This window comes from Oncorhynchus tshawytscha, linkage group LG28, assembly GCF_018296145.1.
Source record: "Oncorhynchus tshawytscha isolate Ot180627B linkage group LG28, Otsh_v2.0, whole genome shotgun sequence".
Taxonomy (NCBI): Eukaryota; Metazoa; Chordata; class Actinopteri; order Salmoniformes; family Salmonidae; genus Oncorhynchus; species Oncorhynchus tshawytscha.
The window spans coordinates 15,700,064-15,723,184 of NC_056456.1; the positions used below are offsets into that span (position 1 = coordinate 15,700,064).

The 23,121-nt window shown below is 40.8% G+C and overlaps 1 protein-coding gene across 20 annotated transcripts in view; it reads right to left on the reverse strand.

Annotated features, from left to right (window-relative positions):
- LOC112226816 (dystrobrevin alpha) overlaps nucleotides 1–23,121 on the reverse strand; it is a 34,643-nt gene that overhangs the window by 4,492 nt on the left and 7,030 nt on the right. For 4 of the 20 annotated variants that reach the window (XM_042307888.1, XM_042307885.1, XM_042307889.1 and 1 more), the window contains exons 2-18: nucleotides 21,127–21,194; nucleotides 20,694–20,774; nucleotides 20,365–20,578; nucleotides 19,346–19,431; nucleotides 16,940–17,094; nucleotides 15,605–15,710; nucleotides 14,944–15,110; nucleotides 14,568–14,746; nucleotides 13,931–13,939; nucleotides 13,294–13,377; nucleotides 12,899–12,982; nucleotides 11,349–11,444; nucleotides 6,260–6,347; nucleotides 5,847–5,947; nucleotides 2,812–2,925; nucleotides 1,257–1,353; nucleotides 479–499 (exon numbers count right to left, since the gene is read on the reverse strand). In XM_042307888.1, coding sequence (XP_042163822.1) covers nucleotides 479–499; nucleotides 1,257–1,353; nucleotides 2,812–2,925; nucleotides 5,847–5,947; nucleotides 6,260–6,347; nucleotides 11,349–11,444; nucleotides 12,899–12,982; nucleotides 13,294–13,377; nucleotides 13,931–13,939; nucleotides 14,568–14,746; nucleotides 14,944–15,110; nucleotides 15,605–15,710; nucleotides 16,940–17,094; nucleotides 19,346–19,431; nucleotides 20,365–20,578; nucleotides 20,694–20,774; nucleotides 21,127–21,193 — 1,749 coding nt within the window. In that variant the 5' untranslated portion in view covers nucleotide 21,194. The remainder of the gene's footprint in view (nucleotides 1–478; nucleotides 500–1,256; nucleotides 1,354–2,811; nucleotides 2,926–5,846; nucleotides 5,948–6,259; nucleotides 6,348–11,348; nucleotides 11,445–12,898; nucleotides 12,983–13,293; nucleotides 13,378–13,930; nucleotides 13,940–14,567; nucleotides 14,747–14,943; nucleotides 15,111–15,604; nucleotides 15,711–16,939; nucleotides 17,095–19,345; nucleotides 19,432–20,364; nucleotides 20,579–20,693; nucleotides 20,775–21,126; nucleotides 21,195–23,121) is intronic. The other 16 variants (XM_024391393.2, XM_024391398.2, XM_042307892.1 and 13 more) reach the window with 16 other exon arrangements.

Genomic DNA, 23,121 nt, shown 5'->3' on the forward strand with positions numbered 1-23,121 from the left:
TGGGGATTGTAGCTTTGGTCAAGAAAAGCTCAAGGTCCTACTCATCTTCACTGCTTAAAACCTCCAATAATTATATGTTATCATTCCCATATGTCAATTACAATGTTATAAGACCCAGTAATGGAGCAAAAAATCCTCAAGTTCAGACCAGCTGTGCTGAAAAATCTGTTAGGTTATGCATATAAAAAAATATTTTCAAAATACATCCATAAATGGTGAGCAACAAACATAGCACACATGCCATAATGAATTGTAAGTTCATTTAGTAGCACTTTTCATGAAATCATAAATGATCTAAACATTTAACATGCTGTTAGTTCAACTGACTGCTGCATTTTCATTTCCAATGAGAGCTGATCACATATTGTCAGCAAAACCACAAACAAACACAATATAATCACATTCATTTGTCCTCAAGTCTCTTCACATCTCTTTGAAAGAAGCATTAGTTATTTTGAGGTTTTACAGACAGACTTACAGCTTGCTTCCTTTCCTCCTCCTGTGAAGAAAAAATGTTATTCATTTTACCGTCCCAAAAAACACACAATAGCATAATCATTCAATGAAGACAATTTCTTTCACATGTAAAAACCTATTGGGATTTTTTGCCTAGGCCTAAAGCAAGTCTGATGCTAGCATTCTAATGCTAGGTAGAGCTAACTGGAATTGCATTGATCCTTTCAGTTGAGTAATTAGATTGATAGCCTTACCACTTAAGCCAGTAGAGTAAGCAGTTTATGTCAGAATTCTATCCATTATTGTTGTGACTGACTCAGGCTGAATATTATCCTATATACTGTTTTATTATGTGAAAGTGATGTTGGTTGTATATTGTCAGTGGTCATAATCCTATGATCAAAACAATGTCCTTGGGTAGACACACCAGAAGAAGGTCTGTTAAATCGTATATCTCGATATCTTGACATGGAAGAAATTGGGGAACACAAAGTCATTTTTGATAAAGACAGAGTTATGGGGTATGGTCAGAGGATGAGAAGGGAAGACCTGTCAAGACCAGAGCAACACCTCAGGATTTACTAACACCAGGGAAGTTCTGCAGTGAAAGTTGAAGTGCGCCCTCTGCAGGGTCAGTTTTATGCAGAAATAGTGCAGTGTTTGGTACAATTTTCAAGCCCTCACAAATACTTTTGCAAAAATGTTGCGATCACAGAATCGCGAATTCTGGAGGGGACTGAGTAGACCTATATTATAGTAGAAATTAAACTGTATGGCATGCATAGTGCGTTCTTACGCACCTTCAGCAGCAGCATCAGCTGCTCCAGCTGTACCATGAGTTCCCTGCGACTCTCCTGCAGAGCAGACATCCTCTGCTCCAGCTCATCTTTGCGTTGCCTGGTTGAGGAAAAAAACATAATATATATATATATATATATATATATATATATATATATATATATATATATATATATATACACACACTACATGACCAAAAGTATGTGGACACCTGCTCATCGGACATGTCACTCCAAAATCATGGGCATTAATGGGCATTAATATGGAGTTGGTCCCCTGTTTGCTGCTATAACAGCCTCCACTCTTCTGGGAAGGATTTCCTAGGGTTAGGTGTTGGAACATAGATGCGGGGACTTGCTTCCATTCAGCTACAAGAACATTAGTGAGGTCTGGCACGGATGTTGGGTGATTAGTCCTGGCTCGCAATCAGCATTCCAATTCATCCGAAAGCTGTTCGATGGGGTTGAGGTCAGGGCTCTCTGCAGGCCAGTCAAGTTCTTCCACACCGATCTCAACAAACCCTTTCTAAATGGACCTCATTTTGTGCACAGGGGCATTGTCATGCAGAAACAGGAAAGGACCTTCCCCAAACTGTTGCCACAAAGTTGGAAGCACAGAATCGTCTAGAATGTCATTGTATGCTTTAGCGTTAAGATTTCCCTTCACTGGAACTGAGGGGCCTAGCCCGAACCATGAAAAACAGCCCCAGACCAAAAAGTGCTCTTCACTGAAGAGTTTTGTCTCACCAGGGGTGATGGTCGGATTCACATTTATCGTTGAAGGAATGAGCGTTACACCAAGGCCTGTATTCTGGAGCGGGGTCGATTTGGAGGTGGAGGGTCCGTCATGGTCTGGGGCGGTGTGTCACAGCATCATCGGACTGAGCTTGTTGTCATTGCAGGCAATCTCAACATTGTGCGTTACAGGGAAGACATCCTCCTCCCTCATGTGGTACCCTTCCTGCAGGCTCATCCTGACATGACCCTCCAGCATGACAATGCCACCAGCCATACTGCTCGCTCTGTGCGTGATTTCCTGCAAGACAGGAATGTCAGTGTTCTGCCATGGCCAGCGAAGAGCCCGGATCTCAATCCCATTGAGCACGTCTGGGGCCTGTTGGATCGGAGTGTGAGGGCTAGGGCCATTCCCCCCCCAGAAATGTTAGGGAACTTGCAGGTAACTTTGTGGAAGAGTGGGGTAACATCTCACAGCAAGAACTGGCAAATCTGGTGCAGTCCATGAGGAGGAGATGCACTGCAGTACTTAATGCAGCTGGTGGCCACACCAGATACTGACTGTTACTTTTGATTTTGACACCCCCTTTGTTCAGGGACACATTATTCCACTTCTGTTAGTCACATGTCTGTGGAACTTGTTCACTTTATGTCTCAGTTGTTGAATCTTATTATGTTCATACAAATATGGACACATGTTAAGTTTGCTGAAAATAAACGCATTTGACAGTGAGAGGACATTTCTTTTTTTGTTGAGTTTATATGCACACACATTTAAATGGTCAGGAATGATTTTTTTTAAAGAAACTTGATATGGGTCTACCTGAGAAGACGTAGCTCGGCCAGCAGAGTGGGGTTCTGTTGGGCGGTGCCCGTTGGCGGCTGGGAGGCCTGCTCGTGCTGCACTCGCAGGCGCTGGATCTCTTGCAAGATCTCTCTGTGACACACACGTACACACATGCCAGTTGAAGCTAGTATATCACATATGTAAACTTTCTGAAGTATAACTGAACAAAAATATAAACGCAACATGTAAAGTGTTGGTCCCATGTTTCCTGAGCTGAATTACAAGAGCCAAGAAATGTTCCATAAGCACAAAAAGCTTAATTAACTCAAATGTTGTGCACACATTTGTTTACATCCCTGTTAGTGAACAATTCTCGTTTGCCAATATAATCCATCCACCTGACAGGTGTGGCATATCAAGAAGCTGATTAAACAGCATGATCATTACACTGGTGCACCTTGTGGTGGGGACAATAAAAGGACACTAAAATGTGCAGTTTTGTCACACAACACAATGCCACAGAATTGTTGCAAGATAATTTACCATAAACCGTCGAAACTGAGGAGGAGTATTTCTGTCTGTAATAAAGCCCTTTTGTGAGCAAAAATTCTGATTGTCTGCCCCTAGCTCCCCAGTGGGTGGGCTTGGCTCCAAGCCCACCCATGGCTGCACCCCTGCCCAGTCATGTGAAATCCATAGAATAGTGCCTAATTTATTTATTTAAATTGACTGATTTCCTTCAACGAACTGTAACTCAGTAAAATCGTTGAAATTGTTGAATGTTGCATTTTTATTTTTGTTCAGTATAGTTTTGTTTTGTGCATTTCAGATGGTGTGTTTTGACTTACAGGTGGGGTCTAGGGACAGCAGGTAACCTAGTGGTTAGAGTGTTGGGCCAGTAACCAAAAGGTTGCTTGTTTGAATCCTCTAGCTGACAAGGTGAAAAATCTGTTGATGTGCCCTTGAGCACGGGACTTAACCCTAATTGCTCCAGGGTTGCTGTTGATAATGGCTGACCCTGGCCGTGAACCACTTTAGGGGGAGTTGGGATATGCAAAAAAACAGATTTCCAGTTCACACATGCATATAATATACAAACTTGTACATGTGTGAAATAGGACATTTCCTAAGCACCAAATTATTATTATTATTATTATTAACAGCTAGCTTGACTACATTAAGTCTACCACAACCACATCAAGTAATTTGACTTGCTGTCAAATTCTTCTGGTACTACCATGAAAACAGGGCTACAGCCAAGGGCTGTCACTAGGGTTGGGAAGTATACCGTATATACCGTATTCCTCAGTATTTTGAAATGCTCATGGTATGATTTTCAATACCGTAGGAAAAAATGTGTTTTGTTTTTGAATACATTTTCAAATGTGTACTTTTTAAATAAATACCTGCAGTCAACTTGTGCATTAAATAGATGAAGCAAATCGCATTTTTCATTTCACCTGTTAGATCATGTTTTATCGTGAAGCTTACCGGTAGTTCACCAAAACAGCTGTTGAGCCAGTCACGTGTGGTTGTTAACAAAGAAGCAAAACAGAGTCATATTCCCCTGCAGCGCAAGTTAGTGAGGTGATCAAGTTAAACTTGTATGAAATTGACTGTTTTGTCAGCTATATATCTTATCACTATTAAGTTACCAAATAACTCATTAAGATGTACCAAATAAATTCTCTCCAGCTGCGTACTTGGTTTTCTAACTTGCTAGCCAAGGGGCTGATGTTACCTTGCAAGATCAAGCTTCTTAAATCTTGGTAATAGTAGAGACAATCCCCTCCTAGCTTGACATCCCTGCCGTCTTGTATTTGTTTTGTGTGTGCAGCAAACTGTGAGTAAGTAGCCTTTTGAGAATCTTGAATACATTTATGAGCTCATTAGCATTTACCTAGCATTCACTATATGCGGCAGTGTAGCCTAGTGGTTAGAGCATTGGACTAGTAACCGAAAGGTTGCAGGTTCAAATCCCTGAGCTAACAAGGTACAAAATCTGTCGTTCTGCCCTTGAACAGGCAGTTAACCCACTGTTCCTAGGCTGTCATTGAAAATAAGAATTTGTTCTTAACTGACTTGCCTAGTAAAATAAAGTTTAAAAAATATATATATATATATATACTTAGTACTTGTTAGCATCTGGTTAGCTTTTTGGTAACGGAATTCTTGGGGGCTTTTTCCCCATGCGGCCGGCCTGTCACAGGAGTCGCTAGAGCACGATGGGACAAGGATATCCCGGCCGGCCAAACCCACCCCTAACCCGGACAACACTTGGCCAATTGTGCGTTTCCTCACGGGTCTCCCAATCATGGCCGCCTGCAACACAGCACGGTATCGAACCAGGATCTGTGGTGATGCAGTGCCTTAGACCGCTGCGCCATTCGGGAGGCCCATTGGGGCCTTTTTTTTAACATTGAAAAAAAAAATAACACCCCATGTTGTATCACCGGTAATACCGTATACCCGGGATGGCACAGGCACGGTATGAACGTGTATAATCGTGTAACCGACAATTATGGACAATAACTGTGAAAAAACAACAACGTCACAATCGTAATAATAATTTTAAAAGAAGGGGAGTTCAACTTTATATTCAAGTAGATATAGTTCACCCAATAGCAGTTTAATTTGTACAAGTGGGTAAAGTTTGGTGCAGTTCTGCTCATTTTACGAGCAGAACGGCATGGTCGGGAGGATATGCTTAATTTCCAAATGTTCCAAGCGGTCAAAACATTCATAAAGCTGTGTTGTTGCATTCTTTTCAGTGTCGTAGCTAATTTTGAAAAATGCATTAGAAGTTCAAAACACTTTTCAACAAAAATTACAATTATGATAATAACTGTGGCTATTTGCATGACAATTGACTGTTACCCAAAATTCCATAATTGTCACAGCCCTACTACAGCCTATTAGAATAACTTGTGACCACAGCTTGTGTGAGAAGCACATTGGGTAGAACATTAAGTGAGCTATCACCATTCTTGTAATTTGGCACGATTGGCAGGTTTGTAAAAAAGAGGCGAACAGAGAGAGAAAAGCGAATTCAGAGGGAATCCATCCCTGACCTGTTTTTGCTCTCCAGCTCGGCAATAAGCTGCCTCTGCTGCTTGTTGGCATCCAGAGTGAAAGAGATGTCGTTGGGGACCCTCTGCTGCTGGGCTTGTTGCTGTAAAACACAGAGACACATGACATGATCATGACATTACCATAACACACAGGGACACATGACATTATCTATTGTACTGAGGTTAATCCTGCTGATGTCATTTCCTTATTCAATGCTACTCATAAACCACCTCATACGCTTAGGGGCACAAGTTTTTCCTGACTGGGTGGCCTGACTCAGGGCCCACGCTCAACTTTATCTTCAGAGACAGACAATTGGAACAAATGTGTATTTGTGCTGTGCACACAAAGATGTCAGGTTGCTATTCATGGTATTTTCTCCCTCTATGCCCTCAGATAGCATGTGTCTCACCACGGCGGCTCCGTCAGAGGCCAGTCTAGCAGCGTAGCGGGCGATGAGACTGTGCTCTTCATCCTGGTGGTTACTGCTCTCCAGCAAACTGTTTACAGGTGGAGAGAGGAGAGGAGACAGTCACACTTCCACCTATATATTTACCGCAGCCAAATATAAAAAGTAGTTCTGTACTGTACTTACATTACTGTATATACATTGGGAAAGAATATTTCATGGGAATTTCCTCATGGAAATGATAATTGGAACAGTGTGTCTGTGTGATTGTTTAGTTAAGTATAATGCACAGTATTTACATGCAAACACTTAGTTTGTTTGTCAATTGGTGATGCTATTTAGGGACAAATCATAGCCATTTTGCCAAAGCCTTAAAGCAGCTAGATACCAACGCATGTACACACACACACACGCACGCACGCACGCACACACACACACACACACACATACTATACGCACTAAAGAACAACATTAAGCTTATACAAACGCTAAGGAAGGTAACATGCAGTTGAAACTGTAAGTATTTTTAATCTGCAGAAAGATCTCTAAGATGATACTACTACAAGAGAGGCGGAGGCAGCAGGAAAGAGGAACAGCAAGGACTAAAGCAGATGATTCCAACAATCTTAGCAACCTTACAAAATAGTCCATTTGGATGGATGCTTCAGTAAACGGTCAGTAGCTTCCACTGGATCATTTTGTTAAGGTCTGAGTTTCCTTTCAGAGAAAAGGAACAATCCCAATACTGTTGAAAACTTTGAGATCTATTGTACAGCATTTATTGCAACTCATGAACACGCACTAGTCCAATAATCTAAATCCAATCAAACTATTTAATGTAACGGCCCAAGTTGTTCTTAATAGAGGACAAACATAAACACACAGATGTTCTCTGAAAAGAACTGACTACTGCCACTTATCAAAGCAAAGGAAAAGCAGCAAATTCCAAGCTGTCATCTTAAGCACATTAAAATGACAATTCTAGGGCAGTAAACTAGATTTTTACTACGTGAAGAGCAAAACAAATGCAACTTTCTACAGCCCTGTAACAACTTAATGAGCAAGATAATGTTGATATAGCCTTCAAAAATGATTGCTAAGTAGCACAACAGCTGGCAAAAGCATTATGGTGAATGAAAAAAGTGTTACATTTTCTAATGGCTTAGCTACATTACTGTATGTCAGCTGTTAAAAGACACGTCAATGGTTTGTGAATAGACACTTTTCATTTATTCTGCTTGATGTGAGTAGTGTATGCTTTATTAAGGCTTGTAGCTCCAATTAATAAAGGGAGAGCCGTGCCAAGGGTGGTGTAAATACAATGTGAACACAGTGCCTTCAGAAAGTATTCAAACCCCCTGATTTTTTTCCACATTTTGTCGTTACAGCCTGAATTTAAAATTGATTACATTTAGATTTTGTGTCACTGGCCAACACACAATACCCCATAATGTCAAAGTGGAATTATGTTTTTATCATTTTTTACTGTAACGGGGTGAGTGACTGGTTGCCCGGGAAGTCAGGAGAGCAGAGATGGGTGATAACAGGAGAACTTTAAAATACATCCTGGCCAAAAGGCACAGGCGAGGAGGCAGCACAAAGCACAACCACAGTAACATGAACTGGATTAAACAAAACAAACAAACCTAGCGCAAGCTAGCCTGTAGTGTAACACCCAACACAAAGAACAATTCCACACACGGACATGAGGGAAACAGAGGGTAATATACATTTATTCTGATGAGGGAATGTGAACCAGGTGTGCGGGAAAACAAGACAAAACAAATGGAAAATGAAAGGTGGAGCAGTGATGGCTAGAAGACCGGTGACGTCGACCCCCGAACGCCGCCCGAACAAGGAGAGGGAACGACTTCGGCGGAAGTCGTGACATTTACAAATTAATTAAAAATGAAAAGCTGTTTTCAGTCAATATGTATTCAACCCCTTTATTATAGCATTCCTAAATAAGTTCAGGAGTAAAACTTTGCTTAACAAGTCACATAATAAGTTGCATAAACTTTGTGTGCAATAATAGTGTTTCAAATTACTATATATTTTTGGGGGTTTACTTTTACCCCTTTTCGTGATATCCAATTGGTATTTACAGTCTTGTCCCATCGATAGTGGCCGTAGTCAGCTTGCAGGCGCCCGGCCCGCCACAAGACCGCAATGGGACAAGTAAATTCCTGCCAGCCAAACACTCCCCTAACCCGGACGATGCTGTGCCAATTACGCACCGCCTCATGGGTCTCCCGGTCACAACTGGTGGCGACACAACCTGGGATCGAACCAGGGTCTGTAGTGACACCTCAAGTGCCTTTGACCGTTGCACCACACGGAAGGCCCTTTACATGATTTTTGATTGACTACCTCATCTCTGTACCCCCTCAGTTGAGCAGTGAATTTCAAACACAGATTCAACCACAAAGATGAGGGAATTTTTCCAAAGGCACCTATCGGTATATGGGTAAAAAATGAAGGCATTGAATACATCCCTTTGCGAAAGGTGAAATTATTAATTACACTTTGAATAGTGTATCAATACGGTACAAAGTTACAGGGGTCATTTCTAACTCAGTTGCCGGAGAGGAAGGAAACCCCTTCAGTATTTCAGCATGAGACTAATGGTGACTTTAAAATAGTTACAGAGTTTAATGGCTGTGCAAAACTATTCCAAAACATGTGTTCTGTTTGCAATAAGGCACTATAGTAAAACTGCAAAAAATGTGGCAAAGAAACAAACTTTCTGTCCTGAATACAAACTGTTAAGTTTGGAGAAAATCCAACACAACACATCGCTTAGTACCACTCTTCATATTTTCAAGCATGGTCGTGGCTGCATCATGTAATGGATATGCTTGTCATCAGCAAGGACTAGGGAGATTTTTAAGATAAAAAGAAACAGAATAGAGGTAAGCATATGCAAAATTCTAGAGGAAAATCTGGTTCAGTCTGCTTTCCAATAGACACTGGGAGACAAATTCACCTTTCAGCAGGACAATAACCTAAAACACAAGGCCAAATATACACTCGAGTTGCTTACCAAGATGACATTGAATGTTTCTGAGTGGCCTAGTTATCCAGTTGAAGTCGGAAGTTTACATACACCTTAGCCAAATACATTTAAACACAGTTTCAATTCCTTACATTTATTCCAAGTAAACATTCCCTGTCTTAGGTCAGTTAGGATCACCACTTTATTTTAAGAATGTGAAATGTCAGAATAATAGTAGAGATAATGATTTATTTCAGCTTTTATTTCTTACATCACATTCCCAGTGGGTCAGAAGTTTACATATACTCAATTAGTATTTGGTAGCATTACCTTTAAATTGTTTAACTTGGGTCAAACGTGTAAGGTAACCTTCCACAAGCTTCCCACAATAAGTTGGGTGAATTTTGGCTCATTCCTCCTGGCAGAGCTGGTGTAACTGAGTCAGGTTTGTAGGCCTCCTTGCTCGCACACGCTTTTTCAGTTCTGTCCACAATTTTTCTTTAGGATTGAGGTCAGGGCTTTGTGATGGCCACTCCAATACCTTGACTTTGTTGTCCTTAAGCCATTTTGCCACAACTTTGGAAGTATGCTTGGGGTCATTGTCCATTTGGAAGACCCATTTACGACCACGCTTTAACTTCCTGACTGATGTCTTGAGATGTTACTTCAATCTATCCACATCATTTTCCTGCCTCATGATGCCATCTATTTTGTGAAGTGCACCAGTCCCTCCTGCAGCAAAGCACCCCCCAACATGATGCTGCCACCCCCGTGCTTCACAGTTGGGATGGAGTTCTTCGGCTTGCTAGCCTCCCCCTTTTTCCTCCAAACATAACGTGGTCATTATGGCCAAACAGTTCTATTTTTGTTTCATCAGACCAGAGGACATTTCTCCAAAAAGTACAATCTTTGTCCCCATGTGCAGTTGCAAACCGTAGTCTGGCTTTTTATGGCGGTTTTGGAGCAGTGGCTTCTTCCTTGCTGAGCGGCCTTTCAGGTTATGTCTATATGGGACTCGTTTCACTGTGGATATAGATACTTTTGTACCTGTTTCCTCCAGCTTCTTCACAAGGTCCTTTGCTGTTGTTCTGGGATTGATTTGCACTTTTCGCACCAAAGTACGTTCACCTCTAGGAGACAGAACGCATCTCCTTCCTGAGCGGTATGACAGCTGCGTGGTCCCATGGTGTTTATACTTGCGTACATTGATTGTACAGATGAACTTGGTACCTTCAGGCGTTTGGAAATTGCTCCCAAGGATGAACCAATTTGAAGGTAGGTCTTGAAATACATCCACAGGTACACCTCCAACTGACTCAATTATGTAAATTAGCCAATCAGAAGCTTCTAAAGCCATGACATCGTTTTCTGGAATTTTCCAAGCTGTTTAAAGACACAGTCAACTTAGTGTGTGTAAACCTCTGACCCACTGGAATTGTGATACAGTGAATTATAAGTGAAATAATCTGTCTGTAAACAGTTGTTGGAAAAATTACTTGTGTCATGCACAAAGTAGATGTCCTAACTGACTTGCCAAAACTATAGATTGTTAACAAGACATTTGTGGAGTGGTTGAAAAACGAGTTTTAATGACTCCAACCTAAGTGTATGTAAACTTCCGACTTCACCTGTAGTTTTGTCTTGAATTGGCTTGACATTTTATGGCAAAACTTGAAAATGGCTGTCTAGCAATGATCAAAAAACAACTTGACAGAGCTTGAAGAATTCTTAAAAGAATAATGTGCAAATATTGTACAATCCAGGTGTGTAAAGCTCTTACCCAGAAAGACTCACAGCTGTAATCGCTGCCAAAGGTGATTCTAACATGTATTGACTCAGAGGTGTTAATACTTATGTAAATTAGATATTTCTGTTGTTCATTTTCAATACATTTGCTAAAATGTCATACTTTTTTTTTCTCACTTTGTCATTATGGTATATTGTGTGTAGATGGGCGAGAGAGAAAATATTTGACCCATGTTGAACTCAGGCTACAACACAACAAAATGTGGAATATTTTCTGAAGGCACTGTAGCTAGTAGTTTCCACTGTTACTTTTTTTCCACTGTTACTTTACAGACAGGAATCCAGACTAACCATGACGTGGGGTTGTGTTGTAGGAGATTCACATACAGCCCAATGAGAACATGTTCATCAGCCAGTCTATCGGCCACATCGAGACTGTAGTTTAACCTGGAACAGTGTAGGGTTTCAGAACACAAACACAAACGGCACACACGATGAGAACAAGGAGAAAAGAGGACCGGACAAGAACAGGTCTGGAGAGAGACACAATGTCTTCTCAGTCATTGAATGATCAATAGAAGAAAACCCGAAACTGTGTTATGCTATCCCTGTTGTATTCTCTTTAGATACTAATACTATGGATAGGAATGTGATGCTGTACCTGTACTGCATTTTCAAATAATTTACAGTACGCAGAGAGAAAAAAAAACATGCATTTATATCTCTAATCCTGTATCATAATCCCTTTATGGGAATTGTTATCTGAATAGACAGTGTTTAGGTTTTCAACTGTGAAACTACTATGTCAAAACATTGAAAAACTGTGAAAGTAAATGAATGTCAAAACATTGATATGTCGTTCATTTGACATTTTGAAAAATGTGCTAAATAACCTATAGCGCCAAGATGCAAAGCGTCGTCATGCACTAACTGCCACTATGTCTGATAAAGCTAATGATTTCAATAAGATTGTCAAGACAAGAATGAGTGATTTTTGCTAAGTACTGTTTGTTTACTACTGACTCACAAGACCAAAACCCCACCTTAACCACATCGTCTACAAATGACCCCGTACAACCTCTCCTAATCATCACATCCACTGAAGGTACATATCTTTAGAAACCTGGCTCTACAAATGAGGTCAGTGTTTAAACCAATGGAGCCCTTTGTCTCTTTCCTTAAACTAGCATCAAGTAGAGGTGCAGCTCCGATACATAGAGATGAGGACTCACTGACGCCAGATAACTATGCATGTAACTTCTCCTGTAAATTTCCCTGGCTCGCTCAGTGTGTGTGTGTGTGTGTATCTACCGTGCACTTGTACTATTCCTGAGTCCAAGGCTGACACTACCAGCCAGCGAAACAGAAAATAAAAGGATATAAAAAGTCAAGTCAAAAGGAGTGTAGTTGTATGTTAATCATTGTAAAAGAAACTTGAGAGAGAGACTCCAAGCTAATATTAGTGACTTGGAGCAGTTAGCTTCACTCTCCCAGGTAACGTGGGACACGTATGAAAATGACTGTAATAGATACTCTACCCTAATGAATGGTCAATGGTCTTTGTTATGCATGCACTATCTAGCATCTTTCAAATAGCCCCTTGAGTATCACTGTGTAAAACCATCTACACTGTAGGAAACCAGAAGAGTGAATGGCTCCACTGGGACAATGAGCACTACAGTGTACGCTCTATAATGACTATATCTACGTCTGAAATGGCACCATATTCCCTATAATAGAGCCCCACAGGCCTGAGCATGGTCAAAAGTAATGCGCTATATAAGAAATATTGTTCCATTTCAATTAAAGCCTATATCTATATAAATTAGTTTGTGCATGCATTTGAGTCACCAAACCATTCTCACAGGCAGTAGGCACCCTTGGGTCACTGGGTTACTTACCCCCTTCCTTTCAACAGATCTGGAGCAGCCCTAGCCAACTGTTTTCTCTGCTCAGCTTCATTATTCTTGGTTTTATAAGGCAAGCTATTTACACCAGACAAAAGAGTGAGACCGCGAAAGGAGCAACACACACAAACACAACAATTGACCCAGGCACACACAAACACAACACTCACACACACCTCCACCAACACTCTACCCTGTACCAACCAGCCAGATACAACCATACAGGTTTACAGAAATAAGGACTGGTTAGTAGAATTCATACGGGTATATGTGGACTTTCAGGGGACTTAAGTGGATGTAGTAATCTTTAATCATGACGAATATGTACAGTCAGGTAACCTGATTCTGCATACGGCCTCGTTGCAGTCTTTCTGATCTCAGATACTTACTTCTTAGTGGAGTAAGGGTTCCCTGACGTGGGCATGGAGTGGGAGAGCATGAAGTCATTGGTGCTGTTCATTGGTCTGGGAGGCCTGTGCAGGAGACAAACTGTATTATGTTCAAACAGCCAACATGACAGAGAGTCTGTGTGTGTGTGTGGGAGAGAGAGAGATAGTGTGTGTGTGTGTGTGTGTGTGTGTGTGTGTGTGTGCCTGTGTCTTTCTGATCTAGGTCTCACAAGGCTGACGGAGCATTGAATGGGTCTGGGGAGTCAGGGCAGTTTCTGATTGTGACAATATTGTTATGTAAACAATGCGTGGGTGTGGATTCCCTCTTCACTCATCCAAAGGTCATTGACTCCTCATAATCTTATTGTTTACATGACCTAAAAAGGTATTCACATGTGGCACAAAGGAGAGTTAGGATAACTGATGCAGAAATTGGTAGTAAACTGCACACAAGCAGGTTGTACTAAAACTGAAGTGACTTTCAGGAGCTACAGGGCATAGTATACTGGGACAAAATAATATTGCACTAGCTACTAGTAATATATTACACTACCTTCTATATTACTTGAGTTGATCTAATTAAATGTACTACAGGCATATTCTACATATTCTAGGCAAATATTCAAAGCAAACTTACCAAGTGTCTCTATTTTGCAGCAAGAAAAGAACAAAGACATTTGTTACGATCACCCATGCATGCACTACAAAGGCCACAGTGAAGTGGTACAACTGAATTCACTTCCACATGAAAAGGGTCTAGATGACCAAATCAATTTCTGTCTGTCAGCCATTAGAATGAATTGCCACTCGTTTCCCACACTACAGACTGGGCTCAGCTTAGCTGTTAAGGGTTTGTATAAGAATGTATCAAAGACATACTGTAGTTCTAGAAGACCTTGTCTTCATATTGTCTTTTTTGATTTTCCCACAAAAAACTGAGCAAAGATAAAACATCTGTTTTACCAATTGTGGTTATTCCTACAGCTAACATGAATTGATCATGTGCATCCGACAACTGACTGATTGTTATTACTTGAGTGTTAGAAGCATGTAGTGTAATGTATATAAGGCAATAACAAAACATGTAGATATACAGTACGTACAATTCACAACGTTTCAACATTTACTTTGGGGATAAAGGGCTAGTTAGGGATGATGGGATGGATATGAAATGTATTGAAATTGAAAAGGAGGATTGTGCTATTGAATACAAGTTTTACTATGTTTACTGTAGGAATATAATAGAATACCTACACAACTTACACCATACTTACACAATGTGGGCTAGGTTCAGAGGTTTCTCTGGCATGTCGGGAAACATAGGGTGTAAAGGTTCTCTGCTGGATGCACAGCTCAGAGACTTGCTGAGAGCATTAGATAACTTCTTAGCAGGCGATTTCTGGGAGAAACCCAAAAAGATGCTACGTCTGATTTCGGAGGGCAGGGAGAGGCACTTAAAAACAGAGTAATGACTTTCAAAAATTTGATACAGGACTTGATGTCATTGACCAAAATGTAAGAGAATTGAATCACAGTCTCATCACCATCCCCATAGCACTGCATTGGGTGAAGCAAAGCAGAAATGGCTGCTGCACTGGCTGACTGGCCTGATGCTGTCACCCCCCTCTCCCCACCCCATCACCCCCTTACCCATGACGTGTACTCCTTCATTTGGTGCTGGTTGCTATGGGAACCGCTGGCATGCCCCCTCCAGAAGCAGTCCTGGCACAGCTGGTAATTATGACATTGCTGGCAGCGGTAGCGGAAACCCATCATACTCTCACTGTGGCAGTAAGAGCACTCGACCGGGTGGAACACTGCAGGGGGCATGGCACACACACAGACACACAAACACGTGCATGGGGATGCACGTACACACACACATACACACACACACATGTGCATATATATACCACACACAGACACACACACACACACACCAAAGGTTGTTGATACAAATACATATTTGGTGCAACCAGTATCTTTATAAAAAAAACGATGGCACTGGGATGTTTTGCAGGTCTATTAGACAGCATTCTTTTGATTTACATCAAATAAGGGAGGGTGTTCTGTGATCATCAGTGTGTGTAAGACTTTAATTCTGTTGTCAGTTCCTTGTCATTCATGAGGGGTTGGGAGGTGGGCGATGGTGGAAGGCTACGTGTGTGTGCTTGTGCTCGGGCATGGGTTCCTGAGCATGTACTGTATGTCTACTGTGTAGTGACTCAATGCGATGATATGAGACAAAATGACCCATCATTCCTACCCGCAGCCATCCAATGAATGTGTTAAATATGCTGTGGTGGCTCACCATTCTCCACATTAGCCAAGCGATGCATGAGTGGTAACCACACCAGACACTGAGGAGGAGGGTCTGACATCAGCGTGTCCAGGAATGTGTTGAGGGAGACTTTTTTCTGTCAACATACAGTAGAGGACGGGGTTACACATCAAATACAGGTTTGGCATATGGGGTAGTACAAGAAAGAAAATACAGTAATATGATGGGATGTTTTATACACAATTACAACATCCACCCACTATACAGTATCTATACCAATAGCGTGTTGTATACAGTGCATTCAGAAACTATTCAGACCCCTTCCCTTTTTCCACATTTTGTTACGTTACAGCCTTATTCATTGACCTACACACAATACCCCACAATGACAAAGTGATTTTTAATTTTTTTTTAAAACAGAAATACATTATTTACAAAATTATTTACAAAATGTAACTCAGGTGCTTCCTGTTTCCATTGATTCTCCTTGAGATGTTTCTGCAACTAGATTGGAGTCCACCTGTGGTAAATTCAATTGATTGGACATGATTTGGAAAGGTACACACCTGACTATATAAGGTCCCACAGTTGACAGAGCATGTCAGAGCAAAAACCAAGCCATGAGAAATTGTCCGTAGAGCTCCGAGACAGGAATGTGTCGAGGCACGGATCTGAAGAAGGGTACCAAAAAATGTCTGCAGCATTGAAGGTCCCCAAGAACACAGTAGCCTCCATCATTCTTAAGTGGAATAAGTTTGGAACCACCAAGACTCTTCCTAGAGCTGAGGGATCGGGGGAAAGGGGCCTTGGTCAGGAAGATGACCAAGAACCCGATGGTCACTCTGACAGAGATCCAGAGTTCCTCTCTGGAGATGGGAGAACCTTCCAGAAGTACAACCATCTCTGCAGCACTCCACAAATCAGACCTTTATGGTTGAGTGGCCAGATGGAAGACACTCCTCAGTAAAAGGCACATGACAGCCCGCTTGGAGTTTGCCAAAAGGCACCTAAAGGACTCTCAGACCAAGCTTGTAGTCTCATACCCAAGAAAACTCGAGGCTGTAATCGCTTCCAAAGGTGCTTCAACAAAGTACTGAGTAAAGGGTCTGAATAGTTATGCAAATACAATATTTCATTATTTTTTTTATATATTTGCAAAAATGTCTAAAAACCAGTTTGCTTTGTCATTATGGGGTATTGTGTGTAGACTGATGAGGACTAAAACAAACATAATCAATTTTAGAATAAGGCTGTAACAAAATGTGGAAAAAGTCAAGGGGTCTGAATACTTTCCAAATGCACTGTACTGTACATTCAATTTACTTGAAAATTGATGTTCATTTTTTGTGTAGATGGGCCTCTCACCTGCTGTGCAAAGCAAGTTCTTGTGGCTTGCTCAGTATAGCCAAAGGAAGGTGCCTCAAAAACAGTCATTGGTAATTTGAGAACCTCCCTCAGAAACTGGTCAAATTGGGAGTATACCATTATGCCACCAGGGTCTGATATCTGTGAAAAAATATCTGGGCAGAAAATGGGGGGTGGTTACTCCAAAATATATAATTAATTGATCAAATTAATTGTCAGCTGTCACCATTGTTAGCTAATTGCAGCAATAGGCAGTGCAATCACTGAAACTAAAACTAAAACAAATGAGAGCTGGGTAGCAGTCCGTAGTAATTACCACAAAACATAAGCTAAAATGCCCTAACCCATCATTTACTTTCCCTATGAGTAGCTGTGGCTGCTCTGCTGCAATAAATTAGTGGATTATGTAATAAGCCCTATCCTTTTTATTATAAATAATTACTTCTCCCAGCCATGAATAGTTATTTGGTATTTGTTTCATTATTTGTCCATTGTTGATATTGTCCAAACCTAATCCCAATTGAGATGTTGTGGAAGGACTTAAAACGAGCAGTTCATGCTTGAAAACCCCAAAATGTCGCTGAGTTAAAGCAGTTCTGCATATGCAAGTGGGCCAAAATTCCTTCACAGCAATGTGAGAGACCGATTAACAACTATAGGAAGCATTTGGTTGCAGTCATTGCAGCTAAAGGTGACACAACTAGTTTTTGAGTGTAAGGGGGAAATTACTTTTTCACACAGGGGCATTGGGTGTTGCATAACTTTGTTAATGAAATAAATATAAGTAGTATATCTTTTTGTGTTATTTGTAAACTCAGGTTCCGTTTATCTAATATTAGGTTTTGGTTGAAGATCTGATAACATTCAGTATCAAAAATATGCTAAAATTTAGAAAATCAGAAAGGGGGCAAATACTTTTTCATGGGACTGTAGGCCTATGAAACGTCAAAGGGACTGTAGCCTACTGTCCAGATGGGTTAAATGGAAACTGAAATCTGAACACTGACTGTAGGTCTACAACCTCTCACATAGCCTTAATATTAACTCCCTCAGAATTAAACATTTCTTGCAGTAAAATGATACACCAAATGTGGGCTACATTTTAACTCGGGAACAGACGTGGAGAAATGTATTTCTTTTGGCATCTTGAGAGAATGTGAATGTGCAGTTAGATATTGTCTGTGGAGGTGCTATCTTAATCAGCATCATAAAAGCTGATCATATTGCAACCACATAAAATATGCATCCAAGCCAAACTGAAATCTTATCAGAAACATGTTGGGTCGTTTTCACAGCTTTCTATTTCCTTACAACTGGTCAAACTGATGTCATTTGGAAATGTTTCTAAGAAAATATTTCCCGTTTCTTTAGGGTTATTGCATTTTCTCCCTGGTCCCTAAACATCTATGAAAGAAGCAGAGATGACAGAGCAAACTTGACCAATCTCAACTAGATTGAAGCTTTCATTCTATTGATCTATTACATTATTCTGGTGAGCAAGGGTCTTCTAGAGCAACATACATTGAGTATACAAAACATTAAGAAATCTTTCCATTACAGACCGACCAGGTGAATTCAGGTGAAAGCTATGATCCCTTATTGATGTCACTTGTTTAATCCACTTCAATCACTGTAGATGAAGAGAAAGCGACCGGTTAAAGAAGGCCTTTTAAGCCTTGAGACAATTGAGACAATTGAGCCAACTTGACACAACCGTAGGAAGCATTGGAGTCAACATGGGCCAGCATCCCCGTGGAACGCTTTCGACACCTCGTAGAGTCCATGTCCAGACAAATTGAGGCTGTTCTGAGGGAGAAAGGTGTGCGTGCATCTCAATAATAGGAAGGTGTTCTTAATGTTTTGCACACTCAGTGTATAATAAGAGAAGATAAGCTGCATGTATCTAATTATAGACAATTTGACAAACAAATAGCCTACCAAAAATGTCTGAAATTATATGCAACAACATATCTAAATCAGGCAAAGATATCCTGCACCCCCTTGTCAAAAAATCACTCCGCTGTCTCTGACTGTAGCCTACAGGGCATTTTCTGTCTTAGCAGGTTAGGGTCGGGTGCAGGCCTCAGATTTTCACTTTATCACATATAGTCCGGCGGTTGCAGATGTGTTATTAGCAATTGCGGGAGGGTGCAGGTGCACAAACAGCTGACCCACGCACCACTAATGCCCACATCATTCCAACACAGAAAATATGCTTTTTAGCATACTCAATTAGCATTTCTTGGAAGGAAAACTATTTCACTAATATTGTAATTAATTATAGGTCATATTTAATAGAAATCTGTAAACACTGGACAGTAATGTTGGGAAAATCATTCTCTGTAAATGATTCATTCATCTTCATCTTAATCTATAATCTTAAGAAATATTAACCATGTATCTTACATCTTAATTTATCCAAAATCTTCCCTCCGCAGATGGTTGCCAGGGCCATCTTCACAACAAAGACAGAGATTTTTCCGAGGCTTTCCCTAAAAGAAGAAATGTGTTTAGTGTTTTTTCAGATTTGTATAATTTGTGTATTTGTGAAAAAGTCAAGAATATGCAGTACAATGATAATACCTGCAATAATCTAAACACTTTCACAATTCAAGGTGCTACCCCTAGGATTTTTTTGTATTTTTGTATTATAATTTCTGAAAAAGTCTATTAATATATCTGGCGCTAATAGTGGAATGATAGTGTTTCACAGTATGACTTACATTCTTTTGAATGGTTGTGATACTCGCCTATTGATTTCTCCTACCGGAGCAGCATCTGTTGTCAAACTGGGAAAGCTGTTCTGACTTTGTGGCTGTGTTATCTAGTGGAAATCGCTCTGTCATTTCCCAGTTGCTACAATTCTACACTGTTCGCTCAATTTCAGTTTATGTGAGAAAACAAGGTCAAAACAGCTTTCCCGGTTTGACAGATGATACTCTGGCAGGAGAAATAAATAGACGAATATCACAGCCAATCACAACACTAGCGGGTAAGTAATACTGTGAAACATTATTATTCCACTATTAGTGCCAAATATATTATGAACATTTTCTGAAATTACAATGCAAAAATTACCAAAAATCCTGTGTAGCACCTTTAAGTTGCTCTTATACACTGTAATTACAGCAGTAAAAACAAGCAGAAATGGTTCAACTGTATTCATCATCATCACTATGTCATTTTCACTGTTTACTTTCTCTTGTCTTTCATCAGAACTAAAGATGTATCACTTGACACAAGACTATTGTGAGACCATTACATTGTTAAAACAACAGTCAGTCTGGATTTCGTTCTCCCATGAAAGACTGTGTGTGAACAGACGCCACACACACCACACACGTACACAAACACATCCAACACAATTGCCCCATCATCACGCTCAGTGACCGTCACACAGTGATGCGGTCATGGTGGATCCTCACGGGTCATAGGCAGCCAGCAGGAAGTTGAGCAGCATACTGATGGACTGTTCCACATTGATCTGGTGGGTGGTGGGCATGCGCTTGTTGAGCTGGTAGAAGATGGTGGAGAGTATTGCTTCCAGGCGAGCCACAGTGAACTCTGTGTTGAGGTCCATGGTGTTCAGGCCGTTCTCTCTGAACGCCTCAATCACATTCCAGATGTCCACCAAATGGACTGTGAAAAGACAGAATAGAAATGCACAGACACGTTTCCCTTTTAGCTACGTGTTTTCAGAGACACAAGACAATCCCAATCAAACCTCAGACAGAGGACATCACGCCATACTCACGGTTGCATTTCTTCTGAACGAATCTGAGTTTGCAAGCTGTCCTATACGTGGACAATCTTATGGAATCCAACTCTTGTGCCCCTGTAGGAAAAAATAAATTTGTGTGCAAGGTAATATGGCGGACAGTAACACAGGAATGCTGGTGATGATGAGACTTTGTGGAGCTACTGGGGGAAGAGTGTTGCTTCACACACTGTCCATGCAGAGTGCATCCATGTGGTCATTAACAATAGATTCCTGTCTATTATTGCTAATGAAAGTAAGCTGTGTTGGCCTATATTGGATCCTATACTGGAATCTTTCTTTGAGGTAGCATGGTAAATGACTTGGTAAATGTTATTAATAACCTGGTGAATGTTGTTATTATGCATACAACAGTTATAATACTTTGAGTGTGGTTCACTACTTTTCAGAGATCGCCCTGTACACTTACGCATCTCTGCGAACAGTTGTCGTCTCTCCGCCATTATGTCACCACTCCTCCCACGATCTTCAATCATTCTGATCAGGAGGAAACAGATGATATGAGGTTAGTGTTAGGACAAAGACAAACACACTATCCAGGACACACTTCCACACTCCATCCCACAGGTGGCAGTGTCTAGGTGCTGAGCCAAGGCTCGATAAGCATATCAGGTACTGTCAATTAGGATTGTCAGTCAATGTCCCAGCTTGCAAGCCACGAAGCTGCTGGTTTTGCTTGGTGGCCATCAGGCTTTCCGTTTGTTTTTGTCTTTACTTTGGGCATGCCTTTGGTGTTTTTCCTTTTTGTACATATTTATGTTTTGTCACCATCTGAGCAAATAATAATCTGCTTGGACTGGCCAACCAAGAGGTCAAGAGAGACAGAGCTAGCCTTGGACCAAGGTAAGGTTGCTGTCTCCCTGGGCACATGTGCATCCAACACGGTCCTCAAACACTGATCTCTCACATTCAAGCAGCCATTCATTCAGGTTACAGACAATGTAGCTAGGCCTAACACCCCTAGACATAACGAGTGCAGCAAAATCAGTAGGCTAGTTATTGGTTTCTTAAAACTGTTCATGAGTAATGACTTACACTCACTGGGCCATGACAGTTTGAATTAAAATAATGCACATTTATTTTATTCTTTCAGTACTTGAGTCCTAATAGTGACACGTTTGTAATGGATCAATGATTAGGTCATTATTGTGTGCAGACAATACAATATTGCTTCCCAGGTGGTCATTTTACAACAAAAAAATACATGAACGTAACACTACTAACTCAACAGCTTTAGTAGTTGTAGTATTACTCATAGTAGTGCCACTGTTCAACCGCAACTACTATCATTTAATGTACACTACCGTTCAAAAGTTTGAGGTCACTTAGAAATGTCCTTGTTTTTGAAAGAAAAGCACTTTTTTTTTGTCCATTAAAATAACATCAAATTGATCAGAAACACAGTGTAGACATTGTTAATGTTGTAAATGACTATTGTTGCTGGAATATCTACATAGGCGTACAGAGGCTCATTATCAGTAACCATCACTCCTGTGTTTCAATGGCACGTTGTGTTAGCTAATCCAAGTTTATCATATTAAAAGGCAAAATGATCATTAGAAAACCATTTTGCAATTATGTTAGCACAGCTGAAAGCTGTTGAAGCAATAAAACTGGCCTTCTTTAGACAAGTATCTGGAGCATCAGCATTAGTAGGTTTGATTACAGGCTCAAAATGGCCAGAAACAAAGAACTTTCTTCTGAAACTCATCAGTCTATTCTTGTTCTGAGAAATGAAGGCTATTCCATGCAAGAAATTGCCAAGAAACTGAAGATCTCGTACAATGCTGTGTACTACTCCCTTCACAGAACAGCGCAAACTAGCTTTAACCAGAATAGAAAGAGGAGTGGGAGGCCCCGGTGCACAACTGATCAAGAGGACAAGTACAACTGTTTAGTTTGAGAAACAGACGCCTGACAAGTCCTCAACTGACTTCATTAAATAGTACCCGCAAAACACAAGTCTCAATGTCAACAGTGAAGAGGCGACTCTGGGATGCTGGCCTTCTAGGCAGAGTTGCAAAGATAAAGCCATATCTCAGACTGACCAATAAAAATAAAAGATTAAGATGGGCAAAAGAACACAGACACTGGGCAGAGGAAATTTGGAAAAAAGTGTTATGGACGGACAAATCTAAGTTTGAGGTGTTCAGATCACAAAGAGGAACATTTGTGAGATGCAGAAAAAATGAAAAGATGCTGGAGGAGTGCTCGACACCATCTGTCAAGCATGATGGAGGCAATGTGATGGTCTGGGGGTGCTTTGGGGATGGTAAAGTGGGAGATTTGTACAGAATAAAAGGGATCTTGAAGAAGGGAGGCTATCACTCAATGTTTGGAACGCCATGCCATACCCTGTGGACGGTGCTTAATTAGAGCCAATTTCCTCCTACAACAAGAGAAT